Genomic DNA, 26,581 nt, shown 5'->3' with positions numbered 1-26,581 from the left:
TCCCCAGTGCCCCCCAGTATAAACCAGTAGCTCCCCAGTAGCTTCCTATTGGCTCCCAGTGCCCCCAGTATAAATCAGTAGCTCCCCAATAGCCTCCATTGCCCACCAGTATAAACCAGTAGCTCCCCAGTAGGCTCCATTGCTCCCCATTACCTCCCAGTATAAACCAGCAGCTCACCAGTAGCCTCCATTGCTCCCCATTGCCTCCCAGTATAAACCAGTAGCTCCGCAGGAGCCTCTATTGGCTCCCAGTGCCCCCCAGTATAAACCAGTAGCTCCCCAGTAGGCTCCATTGCTCCCCAGTAACTCCCCAGTATAAACCAGTAGCTCTCCAGTAGCCTCCATTGCTCCCCATTACCTCTCAGTATAAACCAGTAGCTCCCCAGTAGACTCCATTGTTCCCCAGTAACTCCCAGTATAAACCAGTAGCTCCCCAGTAGTGCTCCCCAGTGCTCCCCAATATAAACCAGTAGCTCCCCAGTAGCCCCCATTGCTCCCCAGTGCTCCCCAATATAAACCAGTAGCTCCCCAGTATAAACCAGTAGCTCCCCAGTAGCCTCTATTGCTCCCCAGTGCCCTGGACCCCCTCCAAAACAGCCTGAAACCCCCTAAAAATGCCCCCCAAAATCTCCAATTTAGGGTAAAATCAACCAAAAAAACCCCAAGTTTGGGCTAAAAAAGGAAGAAAACCTCAAATTTTGGTACAAGGAGCAAGAAAACCCCACAAATTTTGGTTAAAACCCAACAAAAAAATCGCTTTTTTTTTGGTAGGAAGGAAACCTCCAATGGGTGAAAGCAAGGGGAAAAAATAAAAAGAAATTGGGTGAATGAAGCGAGGTTTGGGGAAAAAAAACAACAAAAAGGGACAAAAGAAGACCCCAAAATCTCCAATTTTGGTCTTAAAAAGGAAAGGAAAGGGGAAAAATGGAGGAAAGAACAAAAAAAAACCCAAAACCAAAAAAAACAAAAGCAAACAAACAACAAAAAAAAGGCAAAAAGAAAACCAAAAAATCAAACCCCAAAAAACAACCCAAAAAATCCAACACCAAAACCCCCACCAAAAGCTGAAACCCAAAACCCACCAAAAACCCCAAAGTTTTGGTAAAAACACTGAAAGAATTAAATAATAATAAGAAGAAGAATAAAAAAATAAACAAGGGAAACTAACAAAAAGCAAAAAACAAGAAAAAAAAACAAATAAACCACAAAAAAAGAACAAAAAATACCCAAAACAAAAAAAAACACAAAAAAGCATAAACAAAATAAAAACAACCAAAAAAAGCAACCAAAAAGAAACAAAAATCAAACAAAAACAAAAAAAAACCACAAAAAACAAAACCAAAAAAGCACCGAAACAAAATGAAACAAAAAAAAGACAAAGAACCCACAAAAAAACAAACCAAAAGTTAAAAAGAAATTTAAGAAAACAGAAAAATAACCCCACCCCCCAAAAAAGCCCCCCAAAAAAATGAAACGAAAAAAACAAAAATCCCACTAAACCAAAAACAACAAAAGAAGAGAAAAACCCACAAATAAAACAAAACAAAAAAACAAAAAAAGGCCAAAACAGAATGAAACAAAAAAAAAACCACCCCAAAACGGACAAAAACCACCAAAAAACAAAAAAGCCGCAAAAGAAATGAAACAAAAATAACCCCAACCCCCCAAAACAAAAACAAAAAAACAAAAAAAACAAAGAAAAAGCCACTAAAAAACAACCCCAAAACAAAAAAGGCCCCAACAGAAAATGAAAAACAAAAAAAAACCACAAAAACAAACAAAGCCAGAAAAAAACACAAAAAAAGCCAAAAGCAAAACCAAAAAAGCCCTAAAACAAAATTAAAAAAAAAGCAAAAACCCACAAAAAATTCCCAAAAAGCAAAAACCAAAAGAAAACCGGAAAAACCCACAGAAAAAAACAAAAACCAAAAACCAAAAAAGCCCCAGAAGAAATTGTGAAAAAAAAACCAAAATCCAACAAAACCCCCAAAACAAAAAAAATCAGAAAAAATCCACCAAAAAAAACCAAAACAAAAAATAAAAAGAAAAACAAAATGGAACAACGAAAAACCAAACCCAAACCAACCAAAAACCCCAAAACCAAACCAAAAAAAAAAAAACAAGGAAACAAAACCCCAATTTTTTTTTTTTGTTTTTTCCTATTTTTTTCCCTATCCCATCCCCAATTCCCCAATTTTCCGCTCTGGCAAAGCCGCCCCTCCCCCACTCAACACCCCTCCCCCATTTTGCTAAAACTGAAATTGAAACAAACCCCATCAATTGAAAGCCCCTCTCTCCCTTTTTTTTGCAAAAAGCACAAAAATTCCCTAAATTTGGCATTGAACACCCCCCCCCCGCACTTTTGTTAAAAAAATCACAAAAATTCGCTCAATTTTGGATTAAAAAAAATCTTTTTTTTTTGTTAAAATAAAACACAAAAATTCCTTCCATTTGGGATGAAAATAAAATTTCGGTTTTTAAAGAGAAAAACAAAATCTTCCTAAATTTGCAATTGAAAAAAATCCCTCCTTTTTGTTAAACCACAAAAAATTCCCTCAATTTGGGATTAAAAAAAAAATTCATTTTTGTTAAAACAAAACCACAAAATATCCCTAAGTATGGCATTGAAAAAAATAACCCCTCATTTTTGTAGGAAAAGAAAAACCAAAATTCCCTCAATTTGGTATTGAAAAGAAAAAAACCCCTCATATTTCTTAAGGAAAACCACAAAAATTCCCTAAATTTGGTCTTGAAAAGAAAAACCGCATTTTTGTTAAAAAAAACAACAAAAATTCTTCAATTTGCTATTGAAAAAGAAAAAAAAAATCTCATTTTTCTTAAGGAAAACCACAAAAAAATCTTAAATTTGGTATTGAAAAAGAAAAAAAACCTTATTTTTGGTAAGGAAAACCACAAAAGTTCCCTAAATTTCGGATTAAAAAAAAATCTCTTTTTTTTTTAAAGAAAACAACAAAAATTCCCTAAATTTACTATTGGAAAAAAAATCCTTCATTTTTGTTAAAGAAAACTGCAAAAATTCCCTAAATTTGGGATTTAAAAAAAAAAACCTCATTTTTTTTAAAGAAAACGACAAGAATTCCCTAAATTTGGTATTAAAAGAAAATCTTTTTTTGTTAAACCCACAAATTTTAAAATAAAAAATGACACAAACACCAAGAAAATTAACAAAAAAAAACCCAAAATAACAAAAAAACCCAACCAAATTCTCAACTTTGGGGAAAACACCAAAATACCAAAGATTTTTGGGGAAAAACCAAACAAATCCTTAAGAATTGGGGGAAAAAGACCCCAAAACCTTCAAGTTTGGGGGGAAAACCTCACAAAAGACCTTAAATAGTAGGAAACAAGAACCTGAAAGTTTGAAAAACAACCCAAAAATATCAATTTTGGGGTAAAAAACCAAAATGTGAAGGTTTTGGGAAAAAGAAGCAACCAAAACGCTTGTATTTTGGTGGGGGGAGGGGGGAAATACCAAAAACGTGGAGTTTTGAGGGGGGAACAAAAGAAAACTTCAAGTTTCAGGGAAAAAAATCCTTAAACCTCAAATTTTGAGGGAAAATCTCAAAATTCAAATTTGGAGGGGGAAATATTCCCCAAATTCAGGTTTTGAGGGGAAAAAAATCCCCAAAATCAAGATTTGATGGAAAAAAATACCCTAAACTTCAAGTTTTAAAGGAAAAAAAAAAAACTAACCCAAAATTCAATTTTTAAGAAAAAACACCACCTTAATCCTCAAGTTTTAAGGAAAACATTCCCAAAATTCAGATTTTGAGGGAAAAATCCAAAATTGAAGTTCTGATGGGAAAAAAATCCCCAAAATTCAAGTTTTGAGGAAAAAAAAACCCTAAAATTCAAATTTTGAGGGAAAAAAAACCACAAAATTCATTTTAAGAAAAACCAACACGTTAAACCTTAAGTTTTGAGGAAAAAATCCCAAATTCTATTTTTGAGGGAAAAGAAAATCTCAAAATTCAGATTTTGAGGGAAAAAATCCAAAATTGAAGTTCTAAGGGAAAAACATCCCAAAAATTCAAATTTTGAGGAAAAAAATAGCCCCAAACTTCAAGTTTTAAGTAAAACAAACCAAAATTCAATTTTTAAGAAAAACCAACATGCTAAATCTCAAGTTTTGAGGAAAAAATTCCCAAAATTCAAGTTTTGAGGGAAAAGAAACCCCCCAAATTCAGATTTTGAGGGGAAAAATCCAAAATTGAAGTTCTGAGGGAAAAAAAAATCCAAATTCAAGATTTGATGGAAAAAAATACCCCCAAACTTCAAGTTTTAAGGTGAAAAAACCTCAAAATTCAATTTTTAAGGAAAACCAACACCTTAAATTTCAAGGTTTGAGGAAAAAATTCCCCGAATTCAAGATTTGAGGAAAAAGATCCAAAATTCAAATTCTGAGGAAAAAAAAAATCCCTAAATTTCAAGTTTTGAGGGAAATGCCCCAAATTCAGATTTTAAGCAACAAAAAACCACCAAAACCCTCCAAAATGCACATTTTGACAACAAAATTCCTCGGAATGCCCTCCCCTCCCCCCTCCTCGTTTTCCGGTGGGGGAGGGGCAGGACCCCTCTGCTTTGCCCCCCCCCCGGATGCGGAATTTCCCCCATTCCACATCGGAATCTCCAAATTTCCCCCCAAAATCCTCCCAAAATTTGGAAAATTCCCATTTTGGTTTATTCTACACAAGTAAAACATCCGGAGGAGCCGCCCCTCCCCCACCCCCACAACCCCTCCCCCCCCCCCCCTTTTCCGGCGCCGATCCCGATGGATTTTGGGTCCAATTCCCACTTTTCCGGCGAAATCCCAGCGGTGGGGGAGGGGCCGCACGGGATCCGTTGGGATTTTTGGGTGGATTTTGGCCGTTTCTGCTTCGATTTTTGCGGAATTTTTTAGGATTTTTGAAATTTTGGGGATTTCGACGGGGTTTCTCACGGGATTTTTTCGGTTTTCGGGTGTTTCCGGGGCGTTTTAGGGCATTTTTGAGGGGTTTGGGGCAATTTTGAGGTTTTGGGGGTGTTTGATGCTTTCGTTGGCGTTTTTTGACATTTTAGGGGATTTTTGGGGCCGTTTTTGAGGGGGTTTCGGAGCAAATTTTTGGGGCCATTTCTAGGTCTTTTGGGGCATTTTTGGGGCTTTTCTTGGACTTTTGGGTCTTTCAGGGCCATTTTTGGCGTTTTTTGGGGCCAATTTTTGAGTGGTTTGGGGTCATTTTTAGGGGTTTTCACCTCTTTCCATGAGTTTCTTGGAGCCTTTTTGGGGGGTTTTGAGGCTTTTTTGAGTCTCTCGGGGCCAATTTTTAGGTCTTTTGGGGGTCTTTATTTTTTTGGGTCATTTTTTGAGTCAGATTTTGCTTTTTTGAGGTTTTTTTGGGGGGTTATGGAACATTTTCTGGACTTTTGGGGGGATTTGAGCTTTTTGGGGCCATTTTTGAGTCTTTTGGGGGTAATTTTGAGAGTTTCTCGGGGCCTCTTTTGGGGGTTATTTTGGTGTCTTTTTGGGGCCACTTTTAGGGGTTTTGGTGCCTTTTGTGAGTTTTAAAAGGCGGTTTTGGGGCGTTTCTTGGGGTTTTGAGTAATTTGGGTCTAATTCTGACTTTCTGGGGTCTGGTTTTGAGGTTTTTCCGGCCGTTTTGGGGTTTTTTTGACCTTGTTTTGGGGGCCTTTTCAGAGGGGGGTTGAAACCTTGCTTTTAGGGTTTTTTTGGGGTGTTTTTTGAGGATTTTGGGACCTTTTTGGGGGTTTTCTGGGGTCTTTTCTTTAGACTCCGAGGGCCAAATTTAAGGTCTATTTGGGGCAGTTTGGGGTCTTTTTGGGGTGTTTTCAGGGCTTCTTTTGACCTCATTCCCGGTTTTGGGGTTTTACCTTTTTAGGGGGTTTTGGGGGGGACGGATTTGAGTTCATTTGGCCCAAATTTTGCCTTTTTGAGGCCCATTTTGAGGGGTTTTGGGGGCAATACACTGAGGTTTTGGGAGCTGATTTTGGGGTCTTTTGGGGCTTTTTTGGGGCCTTAGTTTAGGTTTTAAGAGGGGTTTTGGGGACGTTCTTTGGGGTTTTTTCTTTAGGTTTATCGGGGTCTTTATTTGGGTCCGTTTGGCCCAAATGGGACATTTTGGGGTCTTTTTTGGGGGGGTTTCTTCACCTTTCTTTGGGGTTTTCAGGGGCCCGGTTTGAGCTCTACCGCAGCCTTTTTATTCGGGTGGTTTTGGGGTATTTTGGGGCATTTTGGGGCCGTTTCCCATCTTCTTTGATGCTCGCAGGGGCCTCGGCGGCGCTTCCAAAGGGATTTGCCGAGGCTCTCGGGAGTTCTCCAAGTTCCTTGTGGGGTTTTGCTCCCATTTGTGTCCCGGTTTTCCCAGGGTTTTGGGGAGTTTTCCCACTTTTTTTTGTCTTTTTCCCAGGGTTTTGGGTTTTTTTTCACGCTTTTTTTGTGGGGTTTCCCAGTTTTCTGGGGTTTTTTTCCAGTTTCTGGGGGTTTTCCCAGGTTTTTTGTGGTTTTCCCAGGTTTTTTGCCAGGTTTTTCCCAGTTTCTCGGGGGGGTTTCCCAGTTTGTGGTTTTTTTCCCCCAGATTTTGGAGGTTTTTCCCATTTTTTTTGTGGTTTTCCCAGTTTTTCGGGGGGTTTCCCAGTTTTTTTGTGTTTTTCCTGGGTTTTTTGCCAGGTTTTTCCCAGTTTCTCGGAGGGGGGTCCCAGTTTGTGGGGTTTTTTCCCATTTTTTGTTTTTTTTTTCCCCCAGCTTTTGGAGGATTTTCCCATTTTTTTTTTTGTGGTTTTCCCAGTTTTTTGGGGGTTTTCCCAGTTTTTTTTGTGCTTTTCCCAGGTTTTTTGCCAGGTTTTTCCCAATTTATGGGGGGGTTTCCCATTTCTGGGGTTTTTTTCCCAGGTTTTGGTTTTTTTTTTCCCCCAGATTTTGGAGGTTTTTCCCATTTTTTTGTGGTTTTCCCACTTTTTGGGGGGTTTTCCCAGGTTTTTTGCCAGGTTTCTCCCAGTTTCGGGGGGTGTTCCCAGTTCGTGGTTTTTTTTCCCAGGTTTTTTTTTCCCAGGTTTTTGGGGGGGTACCCAAATTTTGAAGGTTTTTTTCCCATTTTTTTGTGGCTTTCCCAGGTTTTGGGGGGTTTTCCCAGGTTTCTTGTGTTTTTCCCAGTTTTTTTGCCAGATTTTTCCCAGGTTTTGTGGGTTTTTTTCCCAGTTTTTGGAGGTTTTTTTCCCCCTTTTTTTTGTGGTTTTCCCAGGTTTTGGGGGATTTCCCAGGTTTTTTTGTGGTTTTCCCAGGTTTTTCCCAAAGTTTTGGGGGTTTTTCCCAGGTTTTTTGTCTTTTCCCCAGGGTTTTCCCCAGTTTTTTTGTGGTTTTTCCCACGTTTTTGGGGGGGGACCCAGGCTTTTTGAGTTTTCTCTCAGTTTTTGTGGGTTTTCCAAGGTTTTTTGTGTTTTTTTCCCAGGTTTTTGGGGGTTTTCCCAGTTCTTTTCGTCTTTTTCCCAGGTTTTGGGGGGGGGTCCCAGGTTTTTGTGGTTTGTTCCCACGATTTTTCTGTTTTCCCCAGGTTTTCTGCATTTTTCCAAGGTTTGGGGCATTTTTTCCCAGGTTTTTTGTCTTTTCCCCACAATTTTTGTATTTTTCTCATGTTTTCTATATTTTTCCCAGGTTTGGGTTTTTTCCCTCAGGTTTTTGTGTTTTCTCCAGGATTTTTGTGGTTTTCACCACGATTTTTGTATTTTCCCCAGGTTTTCTGTATTTTTCCCAGGTTTTGGGGGGTTTTTCCCCCTTTTTTTTGTCTTTTCCCCAGGTTTTTTGTAGTTTTCCCCACCATTTTTGAATTTTCCCCAGGTTTTCTGCGTTTTTCCCAGGTTTGGGGCGTTTTTTTCGAGGTTTTTTTGTGTTTCCTCAGGTTTTTTGTGGTTTTCCCCACGATTTTTGTATTTTCCCCAGGTTTTCTGTATTTTCCCTAGGTTTTGGGGCGGTTTCCCACGTTTCTTGTGGTTTTCCCCACAATTTTTGTATTTTCCCCAGGTTTTCTGTATTTTTCCTAGGTTTTTTTGTGGTTTTCCCCACAATTTTTCTATTTTCCCCAGGTTTTCTGTATTTTCCCCAGGTTTTCTGTATTTTTCCCAGGTTTGGGGTTTTTTTCCCAGGTTTTTTGTCTTTTCCCCAGGTTTTTTGTGGCTTTCCCCACCATTTCTGTATTTTCCCCAGGTTTGGGTTTTTTCCCCCAGGTTTTTTGTATTTTCCCCAGGTTTTCTGTATTTTCCCCAGGTTTTCTGTATTTTTCCCAGGTTTGGTTTTTTTTCCCCCAGGTTTTTTGTCTTTTCCCCAGGTTTTTTGTGGTTTTCCCCACAATTTTTGTATTTTCCCCAGGTTTTCTGTATTTTTCCCAGGTTTGGGGTTTTTTTCCCAGGTTTTTTGTCTTTTCCCCAGGTTTTTTGTGGCTTTCCCCACCATTTCTGTATTTTCCCCAGGTTTTCTGTATTTTTCCCAGGTTTGGGTTTTTTTTCCCAGGTTTTTTGTCTTTTCCCCAGGTTTTTTGTGGCTTTCCCCACCATTTCTGTATTTTCCCCAGGTTTTCTGTATTTTCCCCAGGTTTTCTGTATTTTCCCAGGTTTGGGTTTTTTTTCCCCAGGTTTTTTGTATTTTCCCCAGGTTTTCTGTATTTTCCCCAGGTTTTCTGTATTTTCCCCAGGTTTGGTTTTTTTTCCCCCAGGTTTTTTGTGGTTTTTCCCCACAATTTTTGTATTTTCCCCAGGTTTTCTGTATTTTCCCCAGGTTTTCTGTATTTTCCCCAGGTTTTCTGTATTTTCCCCAGGTTTTCTGTATTTTCCCCAGGTTTTCTGTATTTTCCCCAGGTTTTGGGGTCTTTTTTTCCCCAGTTTTTTGGGTTTTTTCCCCGGTTTTTCCTTTTCCCCCGTGTTTCTCTGTCTCCCCAGTCTCACTTCTGGATCTGAAATATAAAAAGCCTCAGGTTGATGTTCTTGGCCGCCAGCAGTTTGTTGCACTCCACCGAGTCGACGATGGGCAGCGCCATGTAATCCGTCTCGTTGCTCTCGTTGCTGAAGACGAAGTGGTAGATGACGGGCCGGATCTTGACGTCGTCGTAGGGCCCCTCGAGCAGCAGGAAGGAGCACTCCATGGGCGAGTTGATCTTGCTCTTGAGGATGAGCTGGAAGGAGAGCGTGCGCTTGCACGAGAGGTTGGGGTTGCGCTCGGAGTCGTTGACGCGCGCCTTCAGCACCCACGTCTGGTTGAGCACGGTCAAGCGCGGCGTCTCGTAGTAGAGGCGCGTGATGAAGTCGTCGGTGCGGTACGGGCGGAACTGGACCTCTGCCGTAGGAGAAAGAGACAGCCCCGAGCCCCCCCCACCCCCCCAACCGAAAGAAGGGGTCAACGAAGGGGGTGGTTGAAGGGAGGATGGGGGAGGCGAGCAACGGACGTTGATGGGAGATGGGCAGGGGAAGGGAAAGCAAGGGCTTGGTCAATGCCATGCAATGGTCACCAGGCACCCCTTGGCCAATGCCATGCAATGGTCACCAGGCATCAATGGGCTTGGTCAATGCCATGCAATGGTCACCAGGCATCAATGGGCTTGGTCAATGCCATGCAATGGTCACCAGGCATCAATGGGCTTGGTCAATGCCATGCAATGGTCACCAGGCATCAATGGGCTTGGTCAATGCCATGCAATGGTCACCAGGCATCAATGGGCTTGGCCAATGCCATGCAATGGTCACCAGGCACCCCTTGGCCAATGCCATACAATGGTCACCAGGCATCAATGGGCTTGGCCAATGCCATACAATGGGCTGGCAACCACTGGTGGCCACCAAAGGGCTTTAATGGTGCCTGGTGGAGTGGCAGGAGAGACAGGGAGGAGGAGAAGGGGGAAAAGGGGCAGGAGAAGGGGGAAAAGGGGCAGGAAAAGGGGGAAAGGGAGGGGAAAAAGGGGGGAGAAGGAGGGGAAAAGGGGGAGAAAGAGGGGAAAAAGGAGGAAAAGGAGGGGAAAAGGGGGAAGAGGAGGGGAAAAAGGAAGACAAAAAGGGGAAAAAGGGGGAGAAGGAGGGGAAAAAGGGGGGGAAAGGAGGGGAAAAGGGGGAGAAGGAGGGGAAAAAGGGGGACGAGGGGAAAAGGGGGAGGAGGAAAAGTGGGAGTAAGACAGGGAGGAGAAAGGAGAAGAACGGGGAGAAGGAGGAGAAAAAAGGGAGGGGAAGGGTGGAAGAAGGAGAAGGAAAAGTGGGGGGAAGGAAAAGGAAAGGGAAAAAGAAAGGGAAAAGGGAAGGGGAAAAGGGAAGGGGAAAAGGGAAGGGGAAAAGGGAAGGGGAAAAGGGAAGGGGAAAAGGGAAGGGGAAAAGGGAAGGGGAAAAGGGAAGGGGAAAAGGGAAGGGGAAAAGGGGGGAAGGGGAAAAGGGAAGGGGAAAAGGGAAGGGGAAGGGAAGGAAAAGGGAAAGGGAAAGGGAAAGGGAAAGGGAAAGGAAAAGGAAAAGGAAAAGGAAAAGGAAAAGGAAAAGGAAAAGGAAAAGGAAAAGGAAAAGGGGGGAGAGGGAGGAGAAGGGGAGGAAACAGGGAGGGATGGACAAACGGGATCACCCCCACCCCACTCTTGCCTCCAGCCCCGTTTCAAGCCCACCCCAGCCCCAAAGCATGGTCCTGGGCCTGGCTTTAACCCCACTGCCCCAAGGCAAGTCCCCACATTCCAACCGGGATCAGCATCCAAGCCCCATCCCAAACCCCCCCAGCAGCACAGTGGGGCCGGGAGCAGGGATAGGGATGAGGATGGGGATGGGGATGAGGATGAGGATGAAGGATGGGGATGAGGATGGGGATGAGGATAATGAGGATAAGGATGATGAGGATGAGGATGCAGATGGGAATGAGGATGGGGATGGAGGATGGAGGATGGGGATGAGGATGGAGGATGGGGATGAGGATGGGGATGGGGATGGGGATGAAGCAGGGATAAGGATGAGGATGATGGGGATGGTGATGAAGCAGGGATGAGGATGAGGATGATGAGGATGGGGATGAGGATGGGGATGAGGATGGGGATGAAGCAGGGATGGGGATGAGGATGGGGATGGAGGATGGGGATGGAGGATGAGGACGGGGACAGGGATGGGGATGAGGAAGAGAGGGATGAGGATGGGGATGAGGATGGGGATGGGGGTGAGGATGATGAGGATGGGGATGAGGACGGGGATGAGGATGAGGATGCTGAGGATGAGGATGGGGACAGGGATGGGGATGAAGGATGGGGATGAGGAGGATGGTGAGGAGGACGGGGATGGCGATGAGGATGCTGAGGATGAGGATGGGGACAGGGATGGGGATGAGGATGCTGAGGATGAGGATGCTGAGGATGAGGATGAGGATGGTGAGGACGAGGATGGTGAGGATGAGGATGGGGACAGGGATGCGGATGAAGGATGGGGATGAGGAGGATGGTGAGGAGGACGGGGATGGCGATGAGGATGCTGAGGATGGGGATGGGGACAGGGATGGGGATGAGGATGGTGAGGATGAGGATGCTGAGGATGAGGATGCTGAGGATGAGGATGGGGACAGGGATGGGGATGAAGGATGGGGATGAGGATGGTGAGGATGAGGATGAGGATGGGATGGCGATGAGGATGCTGAGGATGGGGATGGGGACAGGGATGGGGATGAGGATGAGGATGGTGAGGATGAGGATGAGGATGAGGATGCTGAGGATGAGGATGCTGAGGATGAGGATGGGGACAGGGATGGGGATGAAGGATGGGGATGAGGAGGATGGTGAGGAGGACGGGGATGGCGATGAGGATGCTGAGGATGGGGATGGGGACAGGGATGGGGATGAGGATGCTGAGGATGATGATGAGGATGGGGATGAGGATGGGGATGGGGACAGGGATGGGGATGAGGATGCTGAGGATGAGGATGCTGAGGATGATGATGAGGATGAGGACGGGGATGGGGACAGGGATGGGGATGAGGATGAGGATGGTGAGGATGAGGATGGCGCCGGCTTTACCTGTGTAGCCGATCTTCTCGAAGCTGAGCAGGTTGAAGATGCTGTTGTAGAGCTGCATCTCCTTCTTGCGCGTCTGGTCCATCTCATCCAGGATGTCCATGAGCTCGTTCCCGGTCTTCGTGGGGTGCGTGCACTCGGCCTCGTGCACCGTCAGCTCGTGGTAAGGGCCCTGCCAGGGGCAGCCGATGCGCTTGTACTTGCACTGGGTCACCCTGGGAAGGGACGTTGGGAATCACCTTGGGAATGGGGCAGAACCTTCTGGAGCGGGGTGGTGGGGGTCAGGAGGGAGCTTGGAGATGAGCCGCTTCCATAGGGACACCATTGCGCTGGAGCACGCGGCTCCAAGCCCCCTCCAACCGAATGGAGCAGCCTTGGACCCATTCCCTTGATCCCAAGATCCCATCCGATTGTTCCATCCCTCCTCATCCCATCCCTGCAGCCCCTGTCCCAAGCCCCCATCCAGCTTTCCTGCAGCCCCTTGAGGCTCTGGAGCTGCTCTTAAGGTCTCCCTGGAGCTTTCTCTTCTCCAGGCTGGGAATACAACCCAGCATCATTCCTTGTTGGGAATACAACCCAGCATCATTCCTTGTTGGGAATACAACCCAGCATCATTCCTTGTTGGGAATACAACCCAGCATCATTCCTTGTTGGGAATACAACCCAGCATCATTCCCTGTTGGGAATACAACCCAGCATCATTCCCTGCAGGGAATACAACCCAGCATCATTCCTTGTTGGGAATACAACCCAGCCCCATTCCTTGTTGGGAATACAACCCAGCACCATTCCCTGTTGGGAATACAACCCAGCATCATTCCTTGTTGGGAATACAACCCAGCATCATTCCCTGCAGGGAATACAACCCAGCATCATTCCTTGTTGGGAATACAACCCAGCATCATTCCTTGTTGGGAATACAACCCAGCATCATTCCCTGTTGGGAATACAACCCAGCACCATTCCCTGTTGGGAATACAACCCAGCATCATTCCTTGTTGGGAATACAACCCAGCATCATTCCCTGCAGGGAATACAACCCAGCATCATTCCTTGTTGGGAATACAACCCAGCATCATTCCCTGTTGGGAATACAACCCAGCATCATTCCCTGTTGGGAATACAACCCAGCACCATTCCCTGCAGGGAATACAACCCAGCATCATTCCCTGTTGGGAATACAACCCAGCATCATTCCTTGTTGGGAATACAACCCAGCATCATTCCCTGTTGGGAATACAACCCAGCATCATTCCGTGTTGGGAATACAACCCAGCATCATTCCCTGCAGGGAATACAACCCAGCATCATTCCTTGGTGGGAATACAACCCAGCATCATTCCTTGTTGGGAATACAACCCAGCATCATTCCCTGTTGGGAATACAACCCAGCACCATTCCTTGTTGGGAATACAACCCAGCACCATTCCCTGCAGGGAATACAACCCAGCATCATTCCTTGTTGGGAATACAACCCAGCATCATTCCCTGTTGGGAATACAACCCAGCAGCATTCCCTGTTGGAAACAGAGGTCCTGATCTCCATTCCCAGCACCATTCCCTGCTGAGAATACAGGTCCTGGACACCATCCCAGCACCATTCCCTGTTGGAAACAGAGCCCAGCACCATTCCCTGTTGGAAAGAGAGGTCCTGATCTCCATTCCCAGCAGCATTCCCTGTTGCAAACACATCCCAGCACCATTCCCTGTTGGAAATAGAGGTCCCAGGCTCCATTCCCAGCATCATTCCCTGCTGGAAATACAGGTCCTGGACACCATCCCAGCACCATTCCCTGTTGGAAACAGAGGTCCTGATCTCCATTCCCAGCACCATTCCCTGTTGGAAACAGAGGTCCTGATCTCCATTCCCAGCACCATTCCCTGCTGGAAATACAGGTCCTGCTCTCCATCCCAGCACCATTCCCTGTTGGAAACAGAGCCCAGCCCCATTCCCTGTTGGAAACAGAGGTCCTGATCTCCATTCCCAGCACCATTCCCTGCTGAGAATACAAGTCCTGGACACCATCCCAGCACCATTCCCTGTTGGAAGCAGAGCCCAGCACCATTCCCTGTTGGAAATACAGGTCACGGACATCATCCCCAGCACCATTCCCTGTTGGAAACACAGCCCAGCACCATTCCCTACTGAGAACACACATCCCAGACACCACCCCAGCAGAATGCCCTGTTGGGAACCCAGCCCAGCATCATTCCCTGTTGGAAATACAGGTCCTGGACATCATCCTCAGCACCATTCCCTGTTGGAAATACATGTCTTGGTCTCCATCCCCACCACCATTCCCTGTTGGGAACCCAGCCCTGCACCATTCCCTGCTGAGAATACACATCCCAGCCACCATCCCAGCACCATTCCCTTCTGGGAACCCAGCCCAGCACCATTCCCTGCTGGAAATACACATCCCAGACACCATCCCATCCCCATTCCCTGTTAGAAACACAGCTCCTGCTCTCCATCCCCATCCCCATTCCCTGTTAGAAACACAGCTCCTGCTCTCCATCCCCATCCCCATTCCCTGTTAGAAACACAGCTCCTGCTCTCCATCCCCATCCACATTCCCTCTTAGAAACACAGCTCCTGCTCTCCATCCCAATTCCCTGTTGGAAACACAGCTCCTGCTCTCCATCCCCATCCCCATTTTCTGTTAGAAACACAGCTCCTGCTCTCCATCCCCATCCCCATTCCCTGTTGGAAACACAGCTCCTGCTCTCCCTCCCCATCCCGACATGGGTCCCCATCCCCTGTTGGAAACACAGCTCCTGCTTTCCATCCCCATCCCCATTTTCTGTTAGAAACACAGCTCCTGCTCTCCATCCCCATCCCCATTCCCTGTAGGAAACACAGCTCCTGCTCTCCATCCCCATTCCCTGTTGGAAACACAGCTCCTGCTCTCCCTCCCCATCCATCCAAGGGTCCCCATCCCCTGTTGGAAACACAGCTCCTGCTCTCCATCCCCATTCCCTGTTGGGAACCCAGCCCATCCCATCCCCATTCCCTGCTGGAAACACAGCTCCTGCTCTCCATCCCCATCCCCATTCCCTGTTGGGAACCCAGCCCATCCCCATTCCCTGTTAGAAACACAACTCCTGCTCTCCATCCCCAGCACCATTCCCTGTTGGGAACCCAGCCCTGCACTGTTCCCTGTTGGAAACACAGCTCCTGCTCTCCATCCCCAGCACCATTCCCTGTTGGGAACCCAGCCCATCCCCATTCCCTGCAGGAAACACAGCTCCTGCTCGCCATCCCCAACCCCATTCCCTGTTAGAAACACAGCTCCTGCTCTCCATCCCCATTCCCTGTTAGAAACACAGCTCCTGCTCTCCCTCCCCATCCCCATTCCCTGTTGGAAACACAGCTCCTGCTCTCCATCCCCATCCCCATTCCCTGTTAGAAACACAGCTCCTGCTCTCCATCCCCATCCCCATTCCCTGTTAGAAACACAGCTCCTGCTCTCCATCCCCATTCCCTGTTAGAAACACAGCTCCTGCTCTCCATCCCCAGCAGCTTTCCCTGTTGGGAACCCAGCCCAGCACCATTCCCTGTTGGAAACACAGCTCCTGCTCTCCATCCTCATCCCCATTCCCTGTTGGAAACACAGCTCCTGCTCTCCATCCCCATCCCCATTCCCTGTTGGAAACACAGCTCCTGCTCTCCATCCCCATCCCCATTCCCTGTTGGAAACACAGCTCCTGCTCTCCCTCCCCATCCATCCATGGGTCCCCATCCCCATTCCCTGTTGGAAACACAGGCCAGCACCGTTCCCTGTTAGAAACACAGCTCCTGCTCTCCATCCCCATCCCCATTCCCTGTTGGAAACACAGCTCCTGCTCTCCATCCCCATCCCCATTCCCTGTTGGAAACACAGCTCCTGCTCTCCATCCCCATCCCCATTCCCTGTTAGAAACACAGCTCCTGCTCTCCATCCCCATCCCCATTCCCTGTTGGAAACACAGCTCCTGCTCTCCATCCCCATCCCCATTCCCTGTTGGAAACACAGGCCAGCACCGTTCCCTGTTAGAAACACAGCTCCTGCTCTCCATCCCCATCCCCATTCCCTGTTGGAAACACAGCTCCTGCTCTCCATCCCCATTCCCTGTTGGGAACCCAGCCCATCCCATCCCCATTCCCTGTTAGAAACACAGCTCCTGCTCTCCATCCCCATCCCCATTCCCTGTTGGGAACCCAGCCCATCCCCATTCCCTGCAGGAAACACCGGTCCTCGACATCCTCCTGATTGACTGTAGCTGATACTTTTTCAGCTCCGTATCACCATCCCCATTCCCTGTTGGAAACACAGCTCCTGCTCTCCATCCCCATCCCCATTCCCTGTAGGAAACACAGCTCCTGCTCTCCATCCCCATCCCCATTCCCTGTTGGAAACACAGCTCCTGCTCTCCATCCCCATTCCCTCTTAGAAACACAGCTCCTGCTCCCCATCCCCATTCCCTGTTGGAAACACAGCTCCTGCTCTCCATCCCCATCCCCATTCCCTGTTGGAAACACAGCTCCTGCTCTCCATCCCCATCCCCATTCCCTGTTGGAAACACAGCTCCTGCTCTCCATCCCCATCCCCATCCCCTGTTAGAAACACAGCTCCTGCTCTCCATCCCCATCCCCATTCCCTGTTGGAAACACAGCTCCTGCTCTCCATCCCCATTCCCTGTTGGAAACACAGCTCCTGCTCTCCATCCCCATCCCCATTCCCTGTTGGAAACACAGCTCCTTCTCTCCCTCCCCATCCATCCATGGGTCCCCATCCCCTGTTGGAAACACAGCTCCTGCTCTCCATCCCCATCCCCATTCCCTGTTAGAAACACAGCTCCTGCTCCCCATCCCCATTCCCTGTTGGAAACACAGCTCCTGCTCTCCATCCCCATCCCCATTCCCTGTAGGAAACACAGCTCCTGCTCTCCATCCCCATTCCCTGTTGGAAACACAGCTCCTGCTCTCCATCCCCATCCCCATTCCCTCTTAGAAACACAGCTCCTGCTCTCCATCCCCATTCCCTGTTAGAAACACAGCTCCTGCTCTCCATCCCTATCCCCATTCCCTCTTAGAAACACAGCTCCTGCTCTCCATCCCCATCCCCATTCCCTGTTGGAAACACAATTCCTGCTCTCCATCCCCATCCCCATTCCCTGTAGGAAACACAGCTCCTGCTCTCCATCCCCATTCCCTGTTGGAAACACAGCTCCTGCTCTCCATCCCCATTCCCTGTTGGAAACACAGCTCCTGCTCTCCCTCCCCATCCATCCATGGGTCCCCATCCCCTGTTGGAAACAGCTCCTGCTCTCCATCCCCATCCCCATTCCCTGTTGGAAACACAGCTCCTGCTCTCCCTCCCCATCCATCCATGGGTCCCCATCCCCTGTTGGAAACACAGCTCCTGCTCTCCATCCCCATCCCCATTCCCTGTTGGAAACACAGCTCCTGCTCTCCATCCCCATCCCCATTCCCTGTTGGAAACACAGCTCCTGCTCTCCATCCCCATTCCCTGTTGGAAACACAGGCCAGCACCGTTCCCTGTTAGAAACACAGCTCCTGCTCTCCATCCCCAGCAGCTTTCCCTGTTGGGAACCCATCCCAGCTCCATTCCCTGTAGGAAACACAGCTCCTGCTCTCCATCCCCAGCACCATTCCCTGTTGGGAACCCAGCCCTGCACTGTTCCCTGTTGGAAACACAGCTCCTGCTCTCCATCCCCATCCCCATCCCCTGTTAGAAACACAGCTCCTGCTCTCCATCCCCATCCCCATTCCCTGTTAGAAACACAGCTCCTGCTCTCCATCCCCATTCCCTGTTGGAAACACAGCTCCTGCTCTCCCTCCCCATCCATCCATGGGTCCCCATCCCCTGTTGGAAACACAGCTCCTGCTCTCCATCCCCATCCCCATTCCCTGTTGGAAACACAGGCCAGCACCGTTCCCTGTTAGAAACACAGCTCCTGCTCTCCATCCCCATCCCCATTCCCTGTTGGGAACCCAGCCCATCCCATCCCCATTCCCTGTTGGAAACACAGCTCCTGCTCTCCATCCCCAGCAGCTTTCCCTGTTGGGAACCCATCCCAGCACCATTCCCTGTTGGAAACACAGCTCCTGCTCTCCATCCCCATACCCTGTTAGAAACACAGCTCCTGCTCTCCATCCCCAGCAGCTTTCCCTGTTGGGAACCCAGCCCATCCCCATTCCCTGTTGGAAACACAGCTCCTGCTCTCCATCCCCATTCCCTGTTGGGAACCCAGCCCATCCCATCCCCATTCCCTGCTGGAAACACAGCTCCTGCTCTCCCTCCCCATCCCCATTCCCTGTTGGAAACACAGCTCCTGCTCTCCATCCCCATCCCCATTCCCTGTTGGAAACACAGCTCCTGCTCTCCATCCCCATTCCCTGTTGGAAACACAGCTCCTGCTCTCCATCCCCATCCCCATTCCCTGTTGGAAACACAGGCCAGCACCGTTCCCTGTTAGAAACACAGCTCCTGCTCTCCATCCCCATCCCCATTCCCTGTTAGAAACACAGCTCCTGCTCTCCATCCCCATCCCCATTCCCTGTTAGAAACACAGCTCCTGCTCTCCATCCCCATCCCCATTCCCTGTTCGAAACACAGCTCCTGCTCTCCATCCCCATCCCCATTCCCTGTTGGAAACACAGCTCCTGCTCTCCATCCCCATTCCCTGTTGGAAACACAGCTCCTGCTCTCCATCCCCATCCCCATTCCCTGTTGGAAACACAGCTCCTTCTCTCCCTCCCCATCCATCCATGGGTCCCCATCCCCTGTTGGAAACACAGCTCCTGCTCTCCATCCCCATCCCCATTCCCTGTTGGAAACACAGGCCAGCACCGTTCCCTGTTAGAAACACAGCTCCTGCTCTCCATCCCCATCCCCATTCCCTGTTAGAAACACAGCTCCTGCTCTCCATCCCCATCCCCATTCCCTGTAGGAAACACAGCTCCTGCTCCCCATCCCCATTCCCTGTTGGAAACACAGCTCCTGCTCTCCATCCCCATTCCCTGCTGGAAACACAGCTCCTGCTCTCCATCCCCATCCCCATTCCCTGTTAGAAACACAGCTCCTGCTCTCCATCCCCATTCCCTGCTGGAAACACAGCTCCTGCTCTCCATCCCCATCCCCATTCCCTGCTGGAAACACAGCTCCTGCTCTCCCTCCCCATCCATCCATGGGTCCCCATCCCCTGTTAGAAACACAACTCCAGCTCTCCACCCCCTTCCCCTGCTGTTACCAACCCACCTCCCCTCTCCCTCCCCATCCATCCATCGATCCCCATCCCCAATCCCCTGCATCCCTCCGCCGGTACCTATCCTGACACTCGTCCTTCTGGTGCCGGTCGAGCAGGGAGCGGGGGAACTGGCGGGTGCAGAAGGCGCACTCGGAGGGCAGCTCGCTCACGGCCTTCTCCACGGCCAGGTTCCTGCAGCACAGGCTCTTGCTGATCTCGCAGCGGCAGTTGGGACACGTCGCCTGCTCCTCCTTGAGCCGAGCGTCCGCCAGCAGGTGGATGAAGCACCCGGCGCACATCAGGTGCCCGTTGGTGCACTGCGGGGGGGAGAACGGGGACGGAGGGGGTCAGGGAACGGAGGGGGCACTGGGGAAAAGGGGGGGGGGGGTGGGTCCTATATGGATGCGCTTCAATGGGGTGGGGATGGGTTAATAGGAAGGGGGGGAATTTGGATGCTGAGGGGGTGAGGAGCTAAAAGGAGGTGGGAATGAGGAGGTGGAATTGCATTGAAACCAAGCATCAGTTCCATAGGGATCAATGGCACAAGGGGTTGGGTCCTATATGGATGCGCTTCAATGGGGTGGTGATGGCTTAAAAGGAAGGGGGGTGAAGCCTGGGGTTGGGATGAGCTGAAAGGTGTTGGGAAGAAGGGAATGGAGGCTTGGAATTGCATTGAACCCAACCAGCAGCTCCATAGGGATCAATGGCACAAGGGGGGTGGGTCCTATATGGAAGCATCTCAATGGGGTGGGGATGGGTTAACAGGAAACGGGGGTGAAGCTTGGGTTGGGATAACCTAAAAGGAGTTGGGAAGAAGGGAATGGAGGTGTGGAATTGCATCGAAGCCAAGCATCAGATCCATAGGGATCAATGGCACAAGGGGGTTGGGTCCTATATGGATGCGCTTCAATGGGGTGGGGATGGGTTAAAAGGAAGGGGGGGAATTGGGATGCTGAGGGGGTGAGGAGCTAAAAGAAGGTGGGAACGAGGGAATGGAGGCTTGGAATTGCATTGAACCCAACCAGCAGCTCCATAGGGATCAATGGCACAAGGGGTTGGGTCCTATATGGATGCGCTTCAATGGGGTGGGGATGGGTTAAAAGGAAGGGGGGAGGAATTGGGATGCTGAGGGGGTGAGGAGCTAAAAGGAGGTGGGAATGAAGAGGTGGAATTGCATTGAAACCAAGCATCAGATCCATAGGGATCAATGGCACAAGGGGGTTGGGTCCTACATGGAAGCGCCTCAATGGGGTGGGGATGGGTTAATAAGAAGGGGGGGGAATTCGGATGCTGAGGGGGTGAGGAGCTAAAAGAAGGTGGGAACGAGGGAATGGAGGCTTGGAATTGCATTGAACCCAACCAGCAGCTCCATAGGGATCAATGGCACAAGGGGGGTGGGTCCTATATGGAAGCATCTCAATGGGGTGGGGATGGGTTAACAGGAAACGGGGGGTGAAGCTTGGGTTGGGATAACCTAAAAGGAGTTGGGAAGAAGGGAATGGAGGTGTGGAATTGCATCGAAGCCAAGCATCAGATCCATAGGGATCAATGGCACAAGGGGTTGGGTCCTATATGGATGCGCTTCAATGGGGTGGGGATGGGTTAAAAGGAAGGGGGGGGGAATTGGGATGCTGAGGGGGTGAGGAGCTAAAAGAAGGTGGGAACGAGGGAATGGAGGCTTGGAATTGCATTGAACCCAACCAGCAGCTCCATAGGGATCAATGGCACAAGGGGGGTGGGTCCTATATGGAAGCATCTCAATGGGGTGGGGATGGGTTAACAGGAAACGGGGGTGAAGCTTGGGTTGGGATAACCTAAAAGGAGTTGGGAAGAAGGGAATGGAGGTGTGGAATTGCATCGAAGCCAAGCATCAGATCCATAGGGATCAATGGCACAAGGGGGTTGGGTCCTATATGGATGCGCTTCAATGGGGTGGGGATGGGTTAATAGGAAGGGGGGGGGAATTCGGATGCTGAGGGGGTGAGGAGCTAAAAGAAGGTGGGAATGAGGAAGTGGAGGCTTGGAATTGCATTGAACCCAACCAGCAGCTCCATAGGGATCAATGGCACAAGGGGTTGGGTCCTATATGGAAGCACCTCAATGGGGTGGGGATGGGTTAATAAGAACGGGGGGTGAATCTGGATGCTAAGGGGGTGAGGAGCTAAAAGGAGGTGGGAATGAAGAAGTGGAATTGCATTGAAACCAAGCATCAGATCCATAGGGATCAATGGCACAAGGGGGTTGGGTCCTATATGGAAGCACCTCAATGGGGTGGTGATGGGTTAAAAGGAAGGGGGGGTGAAGCCTGGGGTTGGGATGAGCTGAAAGGAGTTGGGAAAAAGGGAATGGAGGCTTGGAACTGCATCGAAGCCAAGCATCAGATCCATAGGGATCAATGGCACAAGGGGTTGGGTCCTATATGGAAGCGCCTCAATGGGGTGGTGATGGGTTAATAAGAAGTGGGGGTGAATCTGGATGCTGAGGGGGTGAGGAGCTAAAAGGAGGTGGGAATGAGGAGGTGGAATTGCATTGAAACCAAGAATCAGATCCATAGGGATCAATGGCACAAGGGGGGGGTCATACATGGAAGCGCCTCAATGGGGTGGGGATGGGTTAATAAGAAGGGGGGGTGAAGAGTGGGGCTGGGATGAGCTGAAAGGAGTTGGGAAGAAGGGAATGGAGGCTTGGAACTGCATCGAAGCCAAGCATCAGATCCATAGGGATCAATGGCACAAGGGGTTGGGTCCTATATGGATGCGCTTCAATGGGGTGGGGATGGGTTAATAGGAAGGGGGGGGGAATTTGGATGCTGAGGGGGTGAGGAGCTAAAAGGAGGTGGGAATGAGGAGGTGGAATTGCATTGAAACCAAGCATCAGATCCATAGGGATCAATGGCACAAGGGGGGTGGGTCCTATATGGAAGCACCTCAATGGGGTGGTGATGGGTTAATAAGAAGGGGGGGTGAAGCCTGGCGTTGGGATGAGCTGAAAGGAGTTGGGAAGAAGGGAATGGAGGCTTGGAATTGCACTGAACCCAACCAGCAGCTCCATAGGGATCAATGGCACAAGGGGGTTGGGTCCCATATGGAAGCACCTCAATGGGGTGGGGATGGGTTAAAAGGAAGGGGGGTGAAGCCTGGGGTTGGGATGAGCTGAAAGGAGTTGGGAAGAAGGGAATGGAAGCTTGGAATTGAGCTGAAACCAACCAGCAGCTCCATTATCCACAAAGGGAATCCATAGGGATCCATCAGCCAGGGAAAGGTGGGATCATGTCCCACATGGAACACCACTGGTCATGGGTGTAGGGCACAGCAAGGGGGGCTTGAACCCTGATGCTGAGGGTGCGAGGACCTAAAAGGAGGTGGGAATGAGGAAGGGGAGGCTTGGAATTCCATTGAACCCAACCAGCAGCTCCATAGGGATCCACAGGGATCCATCAGCACCGGGGGAAGGTGGGCTGGGAGCCCGGATGGTCCCAAGAATCCACCCCAACAGAGGGATGCTGGGGGTAGGTGACACCAAGAGGCAGCCGCATCCTGATCCAGGGCTTTTGGTTGCTCCAGGGTTGGGATAACCCAGAAACAGTTGGGAAGAGGGGAATGGAGCTTTGGAATTGCACTGAAACCATCAGCTCAGTCACTGGGAAAGAGGATCCATATGGATCCTGTGGGGTCACGTCCCAGCTGGTCCCAAGAAGCCATCCCAACATGGAGATCCCAGTGCTGGTGTTCCATGTCTCCAGGGTTGGGATAACCCAGAAACAGTTGGGAATAGGGATGTGGAGGCTTTGGAATTGCACTGAAACCATCGGCTCCATCACTGGGAAAGAGGATCCACATGGATCCCCTTTCCATATGGATCCTGTGGGGTCACGTCCCAGCTGGTCCCAAGAAGCCATCCCAACATGGAGATCCCGGTGCTGGTGTTCCGTGTCTCCGGGGTTGGGATAACCCAGAAACAGTTGGGAAGAGGGGAACGGAGCTTTGGAATTGCACTGAAATGGGGGGGGGGGGGGAGCTCCCCCTTTGTTCCTTGCATCCCTCAGATCCCAAAGGCTGGAATTTTCTCTGTCCGCACCGATGGGGTTGGTGGAGTGAATCCAAGCGGGATCAGCACCAAAGCTCCGGAGCTGGATGAGAGGAAATCCAGTGGTGAAGGGACGGGAATCAGCTCGCAGGGTTTGGAATGCCAGGATGGGGTTTGGGATGCTGCTCCTGTGACACTGGGATAAATCCAACTGGCTGCAAATCATTCCCATTCCCAGGCCGGATTTCCCCCTGGAATGCTGGCGTTGCCGCCTCCTTCCATGGCGGAGATGCTCCCGCGTGGATTTTCCTTCCCTGCATCCCAAAAGAGCCTGGATTCTCCCCAAACCAGTGGGAGAAGGGGTCACTGGAGCGATCCCAATCCATCGCCACGCCGGAGCAGATCCCAGGTATCCCAAGCTTGGGAGCCGCTGTCTTCGGTGAGCCCGGCCCCACCAAATCCATGGGGAGCTGTTGGATTGGACTGGATTGGATTGGGGGGGGATGTCGGGAAGCAGATGTGATCCAAGCGGGATCCTGCTCCATCCGCAGCCTCTGGAATCCAACGGGAAGCGCTCCCAGCTGGAAAACCATCACCTAAAGAGGTTCCAAGCTGGATGCCAACGGCATTCCCGGACACATCCCCTCCGGGTCGCTGCTCCGGCGGGATAGGGAAAGCCGGAGCAGGGCTGAGCTCCGGATCCCCATTGTTCCAGTGCCAAAAAGAGTGGGGATTTGCCATCGGGAATGAAACCGGCTCCACCGGGAGCCACGCACATGGAGAAATATCCCATGGGATTCCGGCTCCTCCTCACAGCCACTCATTAAGGGCTCATCCCGAACGGGCCCGGAAGGGAGCCTCTTTGGGCGGCACCGGGATCCCGGGAATCTCATCCCAATGGGATCCATTGGGATTCCTCAGTGAGGCCCTGGGGGGGGGGCAGGATTCCATTCCCATCCCATAAAGGCTGTGTTGGGGGGGGGTTATTCCTATGGGAAAGCAGCAGGAATGCTGCCTGGGTCTGGTACTGGGGGATGCTGGTGGTACTGGGGGATACTGGGAGGATGCTGGTGGTACTGGGGGATACTGGGGGGATGCTGGTGGTACTGGGGGGATGCTGGTGGTACTGGGGGGTGCTGGGGGGATGCTGGTGGTACTGGGGGGATGCTGGTGGGGGATACTGGTGGTACTGGGGGGATGCTGGTGGTACTGGGGGATACTGGAGGGATGCTGGTGGTACTGGGGGGATGCTGGTGGTACTGGGGTGATACTGGGGGGATGCTGGTGGTGGGGGGGGATACTGGTGATAATGGGGTGATACTGGTGATAATGGGGTGATACTGGAGGGATGCTGGTGGTACTGGGGGGATGCTAGTGGGGGATACTGGTGGTACTGAGGTGATACTGGGGGGATACTGGTGGCACTGGGGTGGTACTGGGGGGATGCTGGTGGTACTGGGGTGATACTGGAGGGATGCTGGTGGGGGATACTGGTGGTACTGGGGTGATACTGGGGGGATGCTGGTGGTACTGGGGGGATACTGGTGATACCGGGGAGACACTGGTGGTACTGGGGGGATGCTGGTGGTAATGGGGGGGATGCTCGTGGTACTGGGGTATAAACTGCTGGGGGATATACTGGTGGGGGATAGTGGTGGTACTGGGGGGATGCTGGTGGCAAGGGGGGGATGCTCGTGGTACTGGGGGGAGACACTGGCGGTACTGGGGGGATACTGGAGGTACAGGGGAGATACTGGTGGTACTGGGGGGATGCTGGTGGCAATGTGGAGATACTGGTGGCACTGGGAGGAGACACTGGTGGTACTGGGGGGAGACACTGGTGGTACTGGGGGTAATACAGGTGGTATCGGGGGGACACTGGTGGTACTGGTGAGACACTGGTGGTACTGGGGGTAATACAGGTGGTATTGGGGGACACTGGTGGCACTGGGGGGACACTGGTGGTACTGGGGGTAATACAGGTGGTATCGGGGGGACATTGGTGGTACTGGTGAGACACTGGTGGTACTGGGGGTAATACAGGTGGTATTGGGGGAAACTGGTGGTACTGGGGGGAGACACTGCTGGTACTGGGGGGATACTGGTGGTACTGGTCATACTTGGGGGCGTTCTGGTAGTACTGGGAGGATGCTGGTGGTACTGGGGGGGGCACTGATGGTAATGGGGGGATACTGGTGGTACTGGGGGGAGACACTGATGGTACTGGGAGGATGCTGGTGGTAGTGAGGGGGCAGTGATGGTAATGGGGGGATACTGGTGGTACTGGAGGGCACTGGTGGTACTGAGGGGATGCTGGTGGTAATGGGGCGATACTGGTGGTACTGGGGGACACTGGTGGTACTGGTGGGAGACACTGGTGGTACTGGGGGGAGACACTGGTGGTACTGGTCGTACTTGGGGGGGTACTGGTTGTACTGGGGGGAGACACTGGTGGTACTGGGAAGATGCTGGTCGTACTGGGGGGGCACTGATGGTAATGTGGGGATACTGGTGGTACTGGAGGGCACTGGTGGTACTGAGGGGACGCTGGTGGTAATGGGGGGACACTGGTGGTACTGAGGGGATGCTGGTGGTAATGGGGGGATACTGGTGGTAATGGGGGGAGACACTGGTGGTACTGGGGGTGTACTGGTGGTACTGGGGGAGACACTGGTGCTACTGGGAAGATGCTGGTGGTACAGTTGGGGGCACTGATGGTAATGTGGGGATACTGGTGGTACTGGAGAGCACTGGTGGTATGGAGGGATGCTGGTGGCAATGGGGGGATACTGGTGGTACTGAGGGGATGCTGGTGGTAATGGGGGGAGACACTGGTGCTACTGGGGGTGTACTGGTGGTACTGGGGGAGACACTGGTGCTACTGGGGATGTACTGGTGGTACTGGGGGGAGCACTGGTGGGGATACTGGTGGTACTGGAGGGCACTGGTGGTACTGAGGGGATGCTGGTGGTACTGGGGGGAGACAGTGGTGCTACTGGGGGGAGGTGCTACTGGGGGTGTACTGGTGCTACTGGGGGAGACAGTGGTGGTACTGGGGATGCACTGGTGGTACTGGGGGGAGACAGTGGTGCTACTGGGGATGCACTGGTGGTACTGGGGGGAGACAGTGGTGGGGATACTGGTGGTACTGGGGGGATACTGGTGCTACTGGGGTGAGACACTGGTGTTACTGGGGGTGTACTGGTGGTACTGGGGGAGACAGTGGTGCTACTGGGGGGAGACACTGGTGCTACTGGGGGTGTACTGGTGGTACTGGGGGAGAC

At 50.5% G+C, this 26,581-nt stretch overlaps 1 protein-coding gene across 1 annotated transcript; it reads right to left on the bottom strand.

The window, feature by feature from the left end:
- Positions 1–8,936: 8,936 nt before the first annotated feature.
- On the bottom strand, positions 8,937–19,594 carry ZFTRAF1 (zinc finger TRAF-type containing 1). Its single transcript, XM_057404521.1, has 3 exons — positions 19,350–19,594; positions 12,021–12,232; positions 8,937–9,337 (listed from the first exon to the last, which is right to left on the bottom strand). The coding sequence occupies exons 1-3, from the start codon at positions 19,568–19,570 to the stop codon at positions 8,946–8,948; spliced, it is 825 nt and encodes a 274-aa protein (XP_057260504.1). The 5' UTR covers positions 19,571–19,594; the 3' UTR covers positions 8,937–8,945.
- Positions 19,595–26,581: the final 6,987 nt, after the last annotated feature.

Source organism: Pezoporus wallicus, unplaced genomic scaffold (assembly GCF_028554395.1).
Source record: "Pezoporus wallicus isolate ANWC-B61680 ecotype Strahan unplaced genomic scaffold, APGP_CSIRO_Pwel_v1 contig_14171, whole genome shotgun sequence".
Taxonomy (NCBI): Eukaryota; Metazoa; Chordata; class Aves; order Psittaciformes; family Psittacidae; genus Pezoporus; species Pezoporus wallicus.
Note: the sequence above shows the minus strand (reverse complement) of the source record. Positions and strands in the feature narration are given on the sequence as shown.

What these genes read in the sequence shown, in the direction of transcription:
- ZFTRAF1 (XM_057404521.1), bottom strand. Translation starts at nt 19,570, where the DNA reads ATGTGCGCCGGGTGCTTCATCCACCTGCTGGCGGACGCTCGGCTCAAG. An exon ending in AAGGACGAGTGTCAGGATAG is followed by an intron (nt 12,233 to 19,349) that starts GTACCGGCGGAG and finishes GTCCCTTCCCAG; the next exon opens with GGTGACCCAGTGCAAGTACA. An exon ending in CGAGAAGATCGGCTACACAG is followed by an intron (nt 9,338 to 12,020) that starts GTAAAGCCGGCG and finishes CTCCTACGGCAG; the next exon opens with AGGTCCAGTTCCGCCCGTAC.